Here is a 14,683-nt window from a genome sequence, read left to right on the forward strand (position 1 = left end):
ATTAAACTTTTATTTAAGTACAGATTTAGATACAGGACATTTTTCCTCGTCCATCTTCTCCATTTGCTACTTGATTCAGACGTCCTCCTAAGAGAAGTACTGAATTCTGGTTAAATGCTTTACACTTTGTGAGGGTCTTGCAGGTCTCTTCAGTCATTCCAAGTTTAACTAGAAGAAGGAGCAGTAGTACATCAAGAGCCATGGTTTACTCTCTTATGATGCCCTGAAGCCTATGTGCCAGAGGTTTCACTTAGCATGTGGTAGAGGCAGGTAGCTGTGTATATGTATAAACTAGGGACCCAGTGAACGGATTCATGCACCTTGAAAGGAACTGTGGGCCACGAGGCTGCGGTGGGCACAAGGGTGGGTCTTGGCTCACCCTTCGCGCCCCCGCCTGGCCCCTCCTGCCATGGCTCCTGGTCCCCTCTCTGTTGGCAGCCTCACTCCCGCTGCCGTAATTCCCATGCACTGACAGCGCCAACACCCGCTTGCACCTGCTGACGGCACGGAGCGATTGGGGCCAGCGCCAGCAGTGGGTGCGAGTGGGGTCAGCGCTGTCAGTGGATGTGAGTGGCAGCTGCTGCCCCAATTGCCCCTCAGGAGCAGGGGGAAGTGGAGAAGCTCCCAGGGGCAAATAGGGCTGGCAGCCGCCGCTTGCACCCTTTGATGGTGCCGAGCAATCAGGACCGGCGCTGGGTGCTGGCAGCGGATGCGAGTGGGGCTCCGGCGCTGGCTGTGGGTGAGAGTAGGGCCAGTGCTGGCAGTGGGTGTGAACGCCAGGCAGGACCATGGCATGTGGGAGCAAAGAATTTTCAGTAACCACCAGAGGCTCACCCCGATGACAGCAACTGGTGCCCCACCTTGGTCTGGTGCCCCTGCTCACCTGCTCCACCATCCCGCCATGACTGACACCCGCCATATTCCGCACATACCCCCTGGTGGTCAGCGCATGTAATAGTGACTGGTTGTTCCACCGTTCGGTCTGTTTGCATATTAGCCTTTTATTATATAGGATGTGTGTGTGTGTGTGTGTGTGTAACTATGGTGTTTACAGAGCAACTTGGGGAAGGGAACACTATCATATCAATTTCCTTGTATATCTAAAGAATTCCTTTCTTAAAAGCCTACTCTTTAAGAAGTGATGGAAAACTGACACAATAGGACTATATTCTTAAGTCCTCACTTAGATAATCACTGCAAAGTTTTAAATGGAGGTGTGTGATCCACAGGAATGATGTGGAGGTAGGAAAAAAGGTTTAAAAACTGCTTTAAACAGTAAGAACAAGCATTCCCCTAACTCTTAAAAATCTCAACAATCTAAGCCAGGGTTTCCCAACCTAGACACTACTGATATTCTGGGATGGATAATTCATTGTCATGGGGGGCTATCACATGCACTAAAAGGATGTTTAGAAGCATCCTGGGCCTTTACCCACTAAGATGCCAGTAACCATAACCAAAAATGTCTCTAGACATTGCCCAATGTCCCCTGGAGAACAAAACCACCCCTGGTTGAGAACCACTGATCTAGGACATTGTTTAAGCTAAGGTTCTAGTATTTAATGTTCAAAACTTCTATAAATATTAAATCCCTATTTAGGTAATTTGGTAAATTTCAGAGAAAGTTGTGAAATAGAAATAATAGAATGGGTGTAAGGATTAAATAAGTTACAAGTAGTATTCCTTACTCTTACTACTACTACTGCTACTACTTATGATCATAATATATGACTAACTAGATTCCATTATTTCAAATGGCCAACACTGATAGTCCATGGCAAGTGGCATAGGTCTAAATTTTACAACTATGAATCAGGCCAAAGGCCTTGCAATGTAATCTGTGGAACACATTGATGATGACATGCAGTTACTGAAATAACTTAATGAATACAATTGGTAGGAAGAGAGCACCTCTACCAGGTAATAGCTTAATTCTTTATTCTATTGTCTTCAATTTCTCTCAGTCCACTGGTAGGTATTATTTCTTAAACTAATAATGATCATAAAAACAAAACAGAACACCCCAAAACAGTGCCTGTGGTCTATAGCAGAGGTTGCCAACTTTTCGGACCTCACGGACCACCAGTGGTCCTTGGACCACCAGTTGGTGACCACTGCTCCAAAGGTTTCCTTAAACCAGAGGTCACCAACCTTTTGGACCTCACGGACCTTGGCGACCACTGGTCTATATAGGAATACACATATCATCTACAGTGTTTTGTAGCATATAAGACAATGCTGACTTAGGTACTGACAGATGACTTATCCTAAACAAAGGACATAAACTTACGATATTGTTAAATACAGGACAGTACTGCAAATATATTTTTGTTATGATCATCTTTTCTCTAGCTTACTTTATTATAAGAATACAGTATATAACACATAAAACATACAAACTGTTTATGTTATCAGTAAGACTTCTAATCAACAGTACTATTAGTTAAGTTTTTGGGAAGTCAAAAGTTATACGTGGATTTTTGACTATGTGGTAGCTCAGTGCCTCAATCGATGCACTGTTCAAGGATCAACTGTAATCCAAACTCAAGGACTGAAATGATTTGATGTTGAACTATAGTCCCTCTGAGAAGAGGTACATTTCTGGTTCACTCTTGTTCCAAGTAAGTAGTCCTTTAGTATCCCAACCTAAAGTACAGGAGGATTTGTTAGAGTCTCTTCCAACACTCATTTTGGTAGACCTTGGTCACAACTTTTTTCTCCTTAGTTTAATAAATCATGAAAAACAAGATGTTCAAGACTTTTAGCTGATTCTTTTAGGGGGAGTTTTACCAAATGTTTCACTTTTCTTTCGATTTCCACCTTTTCTAGGATCTTAGCCTTAATAAATCTTTATTGTCTTCTAGTTCTCTGAAGCCTTTAAGATTTGTTTAAATATTGTGACTAGCCTTTCTAATATCCATGGAAAAGTGGTCTGAATTACCTAACCTGTCAATAGCAGAAGACATAATACTCATCCCTGTGTACTTACCCTTAATCCTACTTCCTTTTCTCTCTTAACTTAAATATGAATTTTAGTGTTTCCAATTTATATACTTTTATTATATATGTATTAACAACAGTTTTATTTTGCATATTATAAAACTTTATTAAATGGTGTCCGGTTATTCAGTACTATTTTTTAAGTTTGATCCATGATGATACATTTAGTATTACTTCATTCATTTTAACTGCTGTGTGTATAAATACATATTGCTATTTAGATTCACTGACCAAATAAATTGTGGTATGCTGTTATTGTCATATTTAGGCTTATTTCATTTCTTTCTTATTACTCCCTATTGAAACCAATAAATAGACATTCTTATATATCACTGCTTGTGCATATCTGGGGAATTTCTCTGAAATGAAATTGCTGGGGAATAGTATATAAACATCTTTGATATTACTGTCCAATTTACTCTCCAAAGTGACAAGTGACTGTATTTATCTTCATCAACACTTTTGTTATTTCCTTAATAATGAGTAGCAATGAGTATCTTTTCTTAAGTTTATCGGCCAATGGATTTTCATTTCTATGAATTGCCCATTTTTAAATTGAGCTGTTTGTTTTCTTTTCCTCCTTAATTCTAGATTCTAACATTTTGTTACTATATGTATTCCAAATAGATAATCCCAATTTATGGCGTCATCCTTTTATTTATGATATTATTTGCTACACCAAGGATTTGAATTTTAATATTTAAATTTGATATGTTTTCCCTTTATTATCTTGAATCTTGCTGAAGGAATTTTTTTCCTCTCAAAGTTCATGAAGATAGTCTTCTCAATTTCCTCCTAAAAGATTAGCTGTTGATATTTAGATTTTCATTACTCCTGCGATGGTTTGATTTTTTTATTTGGCAAGTATTAGGAGCCCACTGCCATCCTTTTATTTCAGGCCCTCAGTATCTCAAAAGTACATTAGCTCCACTAGTTATCTTTAAGGTAGGGAAGGAGGACAATAAGGACAGTAGTTCCCTTAAAGCAGTGGTTCTCAACCTTCCTAATGCCGTGACCCTTTAATAGAGTTCCTCATGTTGTGGTGACCTCCAACCATAAAATTATTTTCGTTGCTACTTCATAACTGTAATTTTGCTACTGTTATGAATCGGAATGTAAATATTTGATATGCAGGATATATTTTCATTGTTACAAACTGAACATAATTAAAGCATAGCGATTAATCACAAAAACAATATGTAATTATATATGTGTTTTCTGATGGTCTTATGCGACCCCTGTGAAAGGGTCGTTCGACCTCCAAAGGGGTCGCGACCCATAGGTTGAGAACCGCTGCCTTAAAGAAAGAGGGAAAGGTATAGTTCTATATTTACTGACCAGGGTGGGAGGCGTGTTTACTTTGCTGACATTCACTGAGTTGTACACTACTGATCTGCACTCTTTACTGTATGCCTGATACAGTGGTGTACTACAGCTGGCTCATACTAGTGCTTGAGACAAATTGTTCAACAGGAATTCTGTGAGTTAACTGACAATAGTTGGTAGCTTAAAATCAGTCATGAAGAGAATATTTACATCATTAAATTTGACAAAAGCTACAAATAAGACATTTTTCTTTTCCTAAGCAGTGTGAATGTCTGTTAAACTTTAAAAACAAAAAGAGTTTAAAAACATATATCCTGCCCTAACCGCTTTGGCTCAGTGGATAGAGTGTCGGCCTGAGGACCGAGAGGTCCCAGGTTTGATTCTGGTCAAGGGCATGTACCTTGGTTGTGGGCACATCCCCAGTAGGAGGTGGGCAGGAGGCAGCTGATCGATGTTTCTCTCTCATCGATGTTTCTAACTCTCTATCCCTCTCCCTTCCACTCTGTAAAAAATCAGTAAAATATATTAAAAAAACACACAAAAAAAGAACAACAAAAAAACATATATCCTTTGGCCAGCCAGCATTGCTCAGTGGTTGAGCGTCAACCTATGAATCAGAAGGTCACGGTTGGATTCCTGGTCAGGGCACACACCCAGGCTGTGGGCTTGATCCCCGGTGGGGGGTGTGTCTGAGAAGGCTGATTAACGATTCTCTCTCATCATTGATGTTTCTATCTCTCTCTCTCTTCCCCTTCCTCTCTGAAATTAATAAAAAATATATTAAAAACAACAACCAACAACAAAAAACATATATCTTTTGGTATATAGGGAAATTTAAACTCCAGTGTATAAGATTAAATATAGTTAGATGGTTATTGCAGCACTGCTTGTGGTTACAAAAACCCCCAAAACCAAACTCTAGAAACAGCATAATGGAAGGAAGGTGGAAGGTGAGAGGAGAAAACAATCGTTGGAAAATTTATGGTCTATACATATTATAAAATATTATGCAACTACAAAAAAAGTCTGAGTAAAATCTATCTGTAAAGACCTGGGGAGATGCCCAAAAGATATTAGGAAAGCAAACTGAAAAACAATGTATATAATTCAAACAAAATAAACCCTCTTTATACATATGTGTATGTTTTTATATGATTTTTTAAAATCCCCATCCAAGGATATGTATTTTTAAAAATTGATTTTAGGGGGTGGAGGGAGAGAGAAAATTCAATCGACTGATGACTGGAAACTGAACCTTTTTTAAAAAAATATATTTTATTGATTTTTTTACACTTGGAGTGCGGGAAACAAGTTAAGTCGGCTCGCGTGAATTGCGCGTACTCCGAGGGAGCCGTCTTTAACTCGGTTCATATAGATTTGCGGTGGAGTGCGGGAAACGTGTAAACTCGGGCCGATTGTAACTGCGTATTACCAAATATTTGTTTGTAATCCACCCTTTTGGTGGATGGAACAAAACCAAAAGACAGAGCCATCTTATATTTTGGCGGGAAATTCACCCGCACTCCAAGTGTTTACAGAGAGGAAGGGAGAGGGATAGAGAGTTAGAAACATCGATGAGAGAGAAGCATTGATCAGCTGCCTCCTGCACACCCCCTACTGGGGATGTGCCTGCAACCAAGGTACATGCCCTTGACCAGAATCAAACCTGGGACTCTTCAGTCCCCAGGCTGACGCTCTATCCAGTGAGCCAAACTGGCTAGGGCGAAACTGAACCTTTTTGGTGCACAGGATGATGCTCCAACCCACTGAGGCACCCAGCAGACTTTATATGATTTTATAATGACAAAGAAAACTGTGGACACATATATTTACATTGATCGTCTTGGAGGGGAGGGAGGCTTACCTGAGCTAGGAACTTTACATATATATACAATCTCACTTTAGTTTTTTCATTATATGAATTAATCTTATTTTATGGATTAAAAATGAGGTTAAAGAAATTATGTAACTAGAGGCCCGGTGCACGAAATTCGTGCAGTGAGTGTGTGTGTGTGTGTGTGTGTGTGTGTGTGTCCCTCAGCCCAGCTTGTACCCTCTCTAATCTGGGATCCCTCTCACAATCCGGGACTGCTGGTTCCCAACCGCTCGCTTGCCTGCCTGCCTGCCTGGTTGCCCCTAATCGCTTCTGTCAGCCAGCCGGATCACCCCCTAACCACTCCCCTGCCAGCCTGATCAACGCTTAACTGCTCCCCTGCTGGCCCAATTGCCCCCAACTGCCCTCCCCTGCTGGCCTGATCTCACCCCCAACTGCTTTCCCCCGCTGGCCTGATCTCACCCCTAATTGCCCTCCCCTGCCAGCCTGATTGCCCCTAACTGCCTCTGCCTGCTCATCACCCCCAACAGCCCTCCCCTGCCGGCCTGATCTCGCCCCAACTGCCCTCTCCTGCTGGCCTGGTTGCTCCCAACTGCACTCCCCTGCTGGTCTGATCTTGCACCCAACTGGCCTCCCCTGCCAGCCTGATTGCCCTAACGGCCTCTGCCTTGGCCCCCACCACTATGGCTTTGTCCGGAAGGAAGTCAGATGTCTGGAAGATGGCCGGTCGACCTGTTCTAATCAGCATATTACCCTTTTATTAGTGTAGATTATTTAAGATAGGATTGCTTAAATGGGGGGGGGGGGCTTTTTCAGCAGGAGGAGATGCTCTTGGCAGACAAAAACATATAAATCCCTATATCTGGACTGATAGCCAGCCATATACACTATACTGCCAAAGCGGTCATTAAAAAATTGAACCGCTTTCTTACACCTTACACCAAACAGCTGTTGCCCTTAAAACTCCTCAGTCCCCACCTTAGGTTCTGCTTCAGTTCACCCATATTAGGTTCTGATTGGTTGGTTTCTATGCCAGTCAGCATCAAAAGCTCCGCCTCCTAGGCAGCCATTGGCTCCTGGCACTTCACCCAGAATAGGTTCTGATTGGTCCATTTCTATGCCAGTCAGTGTCTTCGGGCCTATCTCTGGGCCTGATCAAAGAGGTGGGGCTGATTAGCAGCCTCCGTGGAGGCCAGGAGAGAAACAGAGGTACGGCTGCTGGGGAAGCCCGGAGAGAAAGAGAGAGGCAACAACTGATCAACAGCTGCCACAGAGGCTGCGGGTCAGACCCTGCCTCTCTCTCTGCAGGCCTCTCTCTGGGCCTGATCCGCAGCCCCCTCAGCAGTCAGTGCTGGGTCACCACAGCAATCCAACACTGACTTCCGGTGTTTGGTTGAGCCTTTGGTCGTTAGGGACTCTGGCTCTTTATCTATATATAGATTCTAAGGTTATAAAGTTAGCAAGTGGCAGAGTAGAAATTGAAATTTTAAACCTAGGACTGTGAGACTCCAAAACAGTGTTTGTAATCATTAGGTCATGCTTGCTGCCTCAAACTTGAACCTGCCTGGAATACGCTATTCTTTCTCTATACTTGAACTGCCCATCATCCCAGGCCTAACTCAAACCTACTTGCTTCATAAAAGTTTGTCACTCTCTCATCCAGAGAGTGATTTCTTTTTTCTCCAATTTGATTTTGCAGTCTAAATCATCGATTTTCAACCGGTGTGCCACTAGAATTTTTAAAACATGCAAGACCTGGCTATTTGGTTAAGGGACTGACCTCTTTTTCTTTTCCCTTAGATTGCCAAATAATACAATGACAACGGCCAACACAAAAATAGCCATACAATGTGAATAAATAAAAATTATACCTATTTTTGTCAGACTGGCAAATACTATAATGTATTGTTTGGTGTGCCACGGAATTTTAGTAATTGGTTTATGTGTACCATGAGATGGAAAAGGTTGAAAATTGCTGGTCTAAACCATCCATTTAGGCATTAATATACTGCAATATCACAGAATACCTTATAAGTGATTTTTTTTTCCTTGTTAATGCAGTCTGTTTTTTCCAATATGGATTTGGAGTTTCTCTAAGACAGAAAATGCAACTTTTCAAAGTACCAACAGACTCACCTACCTTTGACACAGGTACTTAAAATACTGGTAGAATGACAGAGTTTTGCACTTTCATAGCAAGGCATGATGACAATGAATTGTGATAATTAAGAAAAAAAAACTCAAATGTTAAAGGACCAACATTTCTGACACAAGTACCTTGGTAACAGAGAAAACACAGATGGTACATGGCAGATTTATGACTGCAGAATTGAGGACAATGAACACTAACCAGAAGTTCTTTGGTCTCCCATTTTGTCTTGCCCTAGATTTGACAGGCTGTGAAGATTAAATGGCTGTGAACAATGTAAAGAGAAAGAAATCTAATAGTTTCTGAGAGATGAAATGATCAGTTTTGAACCATTTATGACTACAATTCTCCTATCATTTTCACTGAGGCTAGAATTAGAACCAACAAATTTTTCAGTTTTGAATTTAAATAAATGTGAATGAAAGCATTTGCTGTATTTCTATAAAATGATACCCCAGGAAAAATTGCTTGCTCTTAACTAGAATTTCACATTACTAATTTAAACCATATTCAATCTTCCTCATACTGGATGGGACCATATGTGTCTGTATCAGTCTAGTCTCCATAACCCCTCCAGAGGTGAGTATACATTGTATTAAAGATTCTTTTTATACAATTGGATATTATAGTAGTAGTAAGTGCTAAAAATATATTCTCCCCTTTACGTTGCCCCAATAACACTTCTGGGAAGAATGTGTAGTGAGGGGAGAATATACCTCTTGAAGATTTCTGGTTTTACTCCTTCCTCTCTTCTTACCGTTACTAGACATCGACACATGTTTGCGTAAGCCACAGAGAAGCTGGGTTCATCAATAGCCTTCTCAAAGACCAGGTCAATGACTCCTTTCAGCCGCTCCTCTGTGTCAACAGTAAGTCCTGACACCTGCTTCATCAGTTGGTTGAACATCTGTGGTGTCAATTTATTTAAGATACTTCGAACTTTTCTAAAAAGTTCCTAGAAGGATCAAACACAGAAAAAGAGCATTATAGTAACTGTGACAATATGATGCTTTCTGTAAGAATTAATATTGTTTATAATATATAAGTTCAACTTCCCAAATTATTGACAAGGATTGTGCAAGCATCGTAAAAATTAAATCCACCTATTTTAATAAACAGTAAAAAATCGTATAGCACATCATTTTCACTACTGATGAGAATTCTAGGAACTAATATGGTATAGTCACATTTCACTGGTGGGAGTGTCATCTGGTACATTTCTAAGGGCAATTTGTCAATATGTGCTAAAAGTTTAAAAACTGTGATATGCCCTTTTGAACAAGTAATTATACTTTTAGAAATCCATTCATTCTTAAAGATAGGTTAAAAAAAAGATTTTAGCCAAAATAATTTCTGTCAATACCCTGTATAGTAAGTAAAAAATGTCCTAAAATAGTGATTTGTCTAAATTATGGTATAATATAAATTATAGTATAGAATACTAGGGTGGAAACTTTTAAAATGATGTTGTAGAAACTCTTATCAAATTAAAAATAGAAGAGAACCTCCTTAACTAGAAAAAAAGGGCATCTATAACCTTACTTAATGGTGAAAAAAATGAATGCTTTCCCACTAACATTGAGAACAAGACAAAAATGTCAGTTCTCATAATTTCTATTCAAAATCATAATGGAAGTCCTAGATGGTGCAACAAAAAAAAAGAGAACTACAACCCACACAAATTGTAAAGGAAGAAGTAAAACTCTCTCTTCACAATTGGTATCACTGTCTACATAATCACAAGGCATCTACAAAAAGAGATACTAGAATTAATGAGTCTAGGAAGGTTGTAGAGAATACAAGTCAATAGATAAATATCAATTATATTTCTATATATTAGCAATAAACTAGAAATTACATTTTTAAAAAGCACCATTTATAACAGCATCAAATACCATTAAAAATTTAATAATCTAACAAAATATCCATAGAAACTATATGATGAAAACTAGAGATCGCTGATGAAAGAAACCAAAAAGGACCTAAGTACAGTGGAACCACGGTTCCCGAACTTAATTCATTCTGGAAGGCTGTTTGAGAAGCAATTTGTTAAAAAACTAATCTTTTTCCCCCATTACAAATAATGTAAATTGAATTAACCTGTTCCAGACCCCCAAATGATTCCCTTTCTTATATACAGCACACATCTTATATACAGTACGTCTAATGTACTGTTTAAACACTTCTTTTCTTAAATGTATTGAACCATTCCCTACTAGCCTTAAATGAATCACTTTTAGCATTCGGGCCAGGGATGTCTTTCAGGTCAGCATGTAGCATCTTTGCTTGTTCATACATCACTGCCTCAGAAATGGCTGTTACTGACTAATTGCTTTTCGTTTATTCAAATCAACAACAGTTTTTCTACCTCTTCAATTGTCTGTGATCATTTTTTCTTTCACTCCCTTGGCCAATTCTTAATGGCCTCTTTATGTTTTAAAATTTGCTAAGTGTTGATTGTTGATTTTGCCAACAACAAAAGCATTCTCTCCTTTGTTTGTTGCCTGAGAGATGTTTTTTGTCATGCTGAGTTATCAGCTTGAAAGGGTAGTGAGTTTGAAAACTGAAGTTTGGTTTGACAATCAAGAGATTTTTTTCTGTGAACAACTTAGTCCAGAACCGAATTGTTTGAGATGGGAGACTTTGAGAAATGAGGATTGGCTGTAATTGGAGATCTATTCATGTATATTAGATCATGTTCATGTATAATAGAAGATTCACTATAGTTGTCAGTTTTCTTCAAAGTAACTTACAGATTTAATACAATCAGTTTAAAATTCCTAGTAGAGTTGTGCTATGTTGTTGTTTTTGTATAAATCAAGAAGCTGATTACAATTTGTATGGAAAGACAAAAATAAAGAGAATACCCTAAACAATTTGGAAAAATATAAAGTTCGAGGATTCAACCTGATTTCTATACTTATTACATAAACCTATTATACAAAGACAGTATAGTATTGGCCAGAGGACAGACACAAAGATCATTGGAACAGAATGAAATGTCTAGAAATAGATTCATACACATATAATGAATTGATTTAATTTTCAATAAAGGTGTAAAGGAAATTCAATGGAGAACAAATAGTCTTTTCAACAAATGGTACTGAAATAATATAGTGGTAGGAATGAAAGAGTTTTCTGAAAGGGGAGGCAATAATAAAACCACTGTTTTAACAAAAAAGACACAGAATAACAATTAGCAGAAGCATCAGTTTAACATGGGGTATCCCTATGCCGAGAAGAATAAAAATTCTACAAAAGAGAGGGAATAAAGCAAAGATGCTCCTTATTTAGAAAATGTGTCAAGAAAAACAAGGCTGTATTGGCCCTAAAAAAGAAGTCTGTTTATTATCTAATGAATTTACTTATTCACTAAAGAAAACTAATTAATGATACCTAATAATAACTATTCTATAAAAATTAATAATGGGGAGAACTCTGTTAACAGAGTAAAGGGAGGCAGATTATAAGTCAAGACAAATGAACTATTCAGTAATCACAACACTGGGTAACAATATCTCAAAACTTCATTTTTCTCATTTGAAAAAAAGAGACAATATCTATTCCCTCCTTCATCAGTTTGAAGAATCAAATGAAGTAAGGCAGTAATACGAGTGCCTTAAATACTAAAACAAGACATCTTCAATACTAAAGATCCAGCAGGCATTTTACCTAGCTTTTGTAAGTGATGTAGGCTCCTTATCATTAAGCATTTCACAAGGGAACTTCAGGGAGGGATGTAGAAGATATTGAAAACAAACTGTTGAGAAGAAATGAAGGGGAGGTTAGGTAGTTGATGTCAATGTATCTGAAAAAGGATGCATGTACTTAAGAGACAAATGTCTGGGGCAATCACTAGAAAGATGAACAAAGGTAAGCAGCCAAACAGGGGTGACCGCATGGCTTTGTGATAAATCAGTTCATCTTAGCCCTCACTTTCTCTGAACAACTTTGTTGATTAGTTTACTTGATTAATAAGTATTTACCGAGTACCTACTGTGTATGATGTTCTCTGTTGGTGTTGAATCAAAATCAAGATTTATAAGGCACATCTCTGATCCCAGGAACATCATTACACTAAGTACCTATCTGAGCTCCAGCAACTATGCTAAGTTCTTTATATTACTTCATTTAATCTTCACAATGGCCCTATAAGGTAGGTAATGTTGTTATCTCCATTTCACAGTTGAAATTAAGACTAGCCTACCAGAACTTGCTTCTGTTTCCAAAGCTGGGCTTTTGACTGCTATACTAAACTGTTGGTGATGAGAGGAAAGGTATATAAGGAATCAAGACACCGAAGAGGCACTATGGGACGCCTGGATCTGGTACAGGTGTAAAGTTCAAAACTCTAGTTTTGGCACCTAGAAGCAAAAACATCCAAAGGAGATAGTAGAGGTAGCCCAGGGATAGAAACTTGCATTGTGCATACAGCAAAAGATGGACCAGGCTTTATATTATTTGACATACAAAAAAATTTGTGTGGATTACAGGAATTCTTCAATTTACTCTAAGGACTTCTGACGACAAGGTATGCATGGAAAAATAAAAATAATTCAATTTTATTCCAAAAGACTCTAAAACAAGATGGGTTTCTTAATATTAACTTATTAGAAATGAAGGTCTGACAAAGAGATATAAAACAATTTATTAACTAGATAGACTAGTACAGAGTAAACACCAAGAAACTAAAAACACATTTTTAATAAAATCAAATATGGATCTAGGCCTGAATGATAGAATTATATGATTGATGAACCCTTGAGATATAGTGTCTGTCTTGAAAAGCACACACAAAGCAATTTCAAGAGAAAATGGTTGTATCCAAATGGCTTTTAGAATAATGCTTACCTTATAATAGGAAAAAATTATAAAAAATCTTAAACTAAGATCTCTAAATATATTAATAGGGCAAGATGATAAGCTAAAACAATATTATTCTAATTCCAAAACAATGGTAGAATGTGTTTCTGTTCTCACCTGGGTTTTAATGTTCTCGGGATCCTCAGCTTGGCTGTCTCGTTTTTGAGTGGGCTTCCAGGCATTCTCTGCCTTTTTCAGGTGCACGTCTTCTTTCACAGGGACTGTTATGATCTTCCTGGGCTCTCTTCTCTGGCCAGGTTGAGATCTCCGTTGTCCAACATTCAATAACTAGGACAAGAATATTCTTTATTATATCTACACAGAGTACTTACAATTTACTGTCTCTGCTCTGCTGCTCAAGTCAAGCCTGCTGATCACACAAATACTTCTAGATGCAAAGGTGAGTATTAGGCACTCAATTTAGATGTGATCTTTTTCTTGGGGGCTGTGGGGGTAGGGAGAGGAGGGCTTACAACAGTATCAATGTACTGTTCTCCACCACTACAATTTTAGATCCTGAAGTCCTAAATGAAATAAAGTGAAGTAAAATTATATTCGATAAAGCTGTTGTTCCTCACCGAAAAAGACTACCCTTAACTGAAGCTCTATTTTTCACTAGTTCTAACTTGGAACTGGTCACTTTGAATAACTACAAAAATTCACATGCAGTAATAATCAGTTACAAACCTGCTTCAAAAACTGCGTTTCTATACTTCCAGTGTGAAATGCAAATACAACCTTATCACGAAATTCTCTATAGCAAAGACACCCAACTTCACTGCAGATGTTAATGGATCCCCTTTAAATTTGCTGGGCCAGAATTACTAAAATAAGCCTTTCTTATATCATTAATAAGATCAAACTAAATTGCTCCCTGAAAAAAATGTTTTCCTATCTTTGTGAATTCTTTGTTCCTCCTAGAGTCCCACTATACTCATTCTGTTAAAACCAATATATGCTGGCATATGTAATACTTTCAACAGTAAGATTTTTAAACACACACACACACACACACACACACACACATGTATATGCTACATCAAATGCTTGGAAATAATTTTGCAACATTAAATATTTGGGATGATAGTAAGCCATGCTCCTACCAGATCTATTGTACAATGAGAGCCTTTACATTTTCTAATATAGCATTCTCTAAATGCTGAGTAAATATTGCCATTAGATTTCAAGAGGGAAGAAAAAAAGCTGAACATAGCACGTGTAGATAAGAATCATATCTCACTTAAGACCTCAATACTGCCCTTTTGAATTCATATAAAGCTTCATGAAAGGAAGTAGTAACTTAAATGTCATGCTTTCTATAAAAAGACAGTTTCTAAGAGAGGCATGGTCTGAGGCCTAAACTGAGAAGCTTAAAATCCTTTAAACATCACTCATTCTCAGAATTACTCTTATATTTCACCATTTGCCCTAATTAGAAATGGCAGTATCAAGAATGTATCAGGTCCAGCTGGCATGGCTGAGTAGTTGAGCATTGAACTATGAATCAGGAG

The 14,683-nt window shown here is 38.3% G+C and overlaps 1 protein-coding gene across 10 annotated transcripts in view; it reads right to left on the reverse strand.

Moving 5' to 3' along the window:
* Positions 1 to 14,683, reverse strand: part of EIF4G3 (eukaryotic translation initiation factor 4 gamma 3) — a 271,609-nt gene that overhangs the window by 47,548 nt on the left and 209,378 nt on the right. For all 10 annotated transcript variants that reach the window (XM_023758375.1, XM_023758374.1, XM_023758378.1 and 7 more), the window contains 2 exons: positions 13,290 to 13,460; positions 9,067 to 9,264 (listed from right to left, as the gene is read on the reverse strand). In XM_023758375.1, coding sequence (XP_023614143.1) covers positions 9,067 to 9,264; positions 13,290 to 13,460 — 369 coding nt within the window. The remainder of the gene's footprint in view (positions 1 to 9,066; positions 9,265 to 13,289; positions 13,461 to 14,683) is intronic.

The sequence above is a fragment of the Myotis lucifugus genome, unplaced genomic scaffold (genome assembly GCF_000147115.1).
Source record: "Myotis lucifugus unplaced genomic scaffold, Myoluc2.0 scaffold_128, whole genome shotgun sequence".
Taxonomy (NCBI): Eukaryota; Metazoa; Chordata; class Mammalia; order Chiroptera; family Vespertilionidae; genus Myotis; species Myotis lucifugus.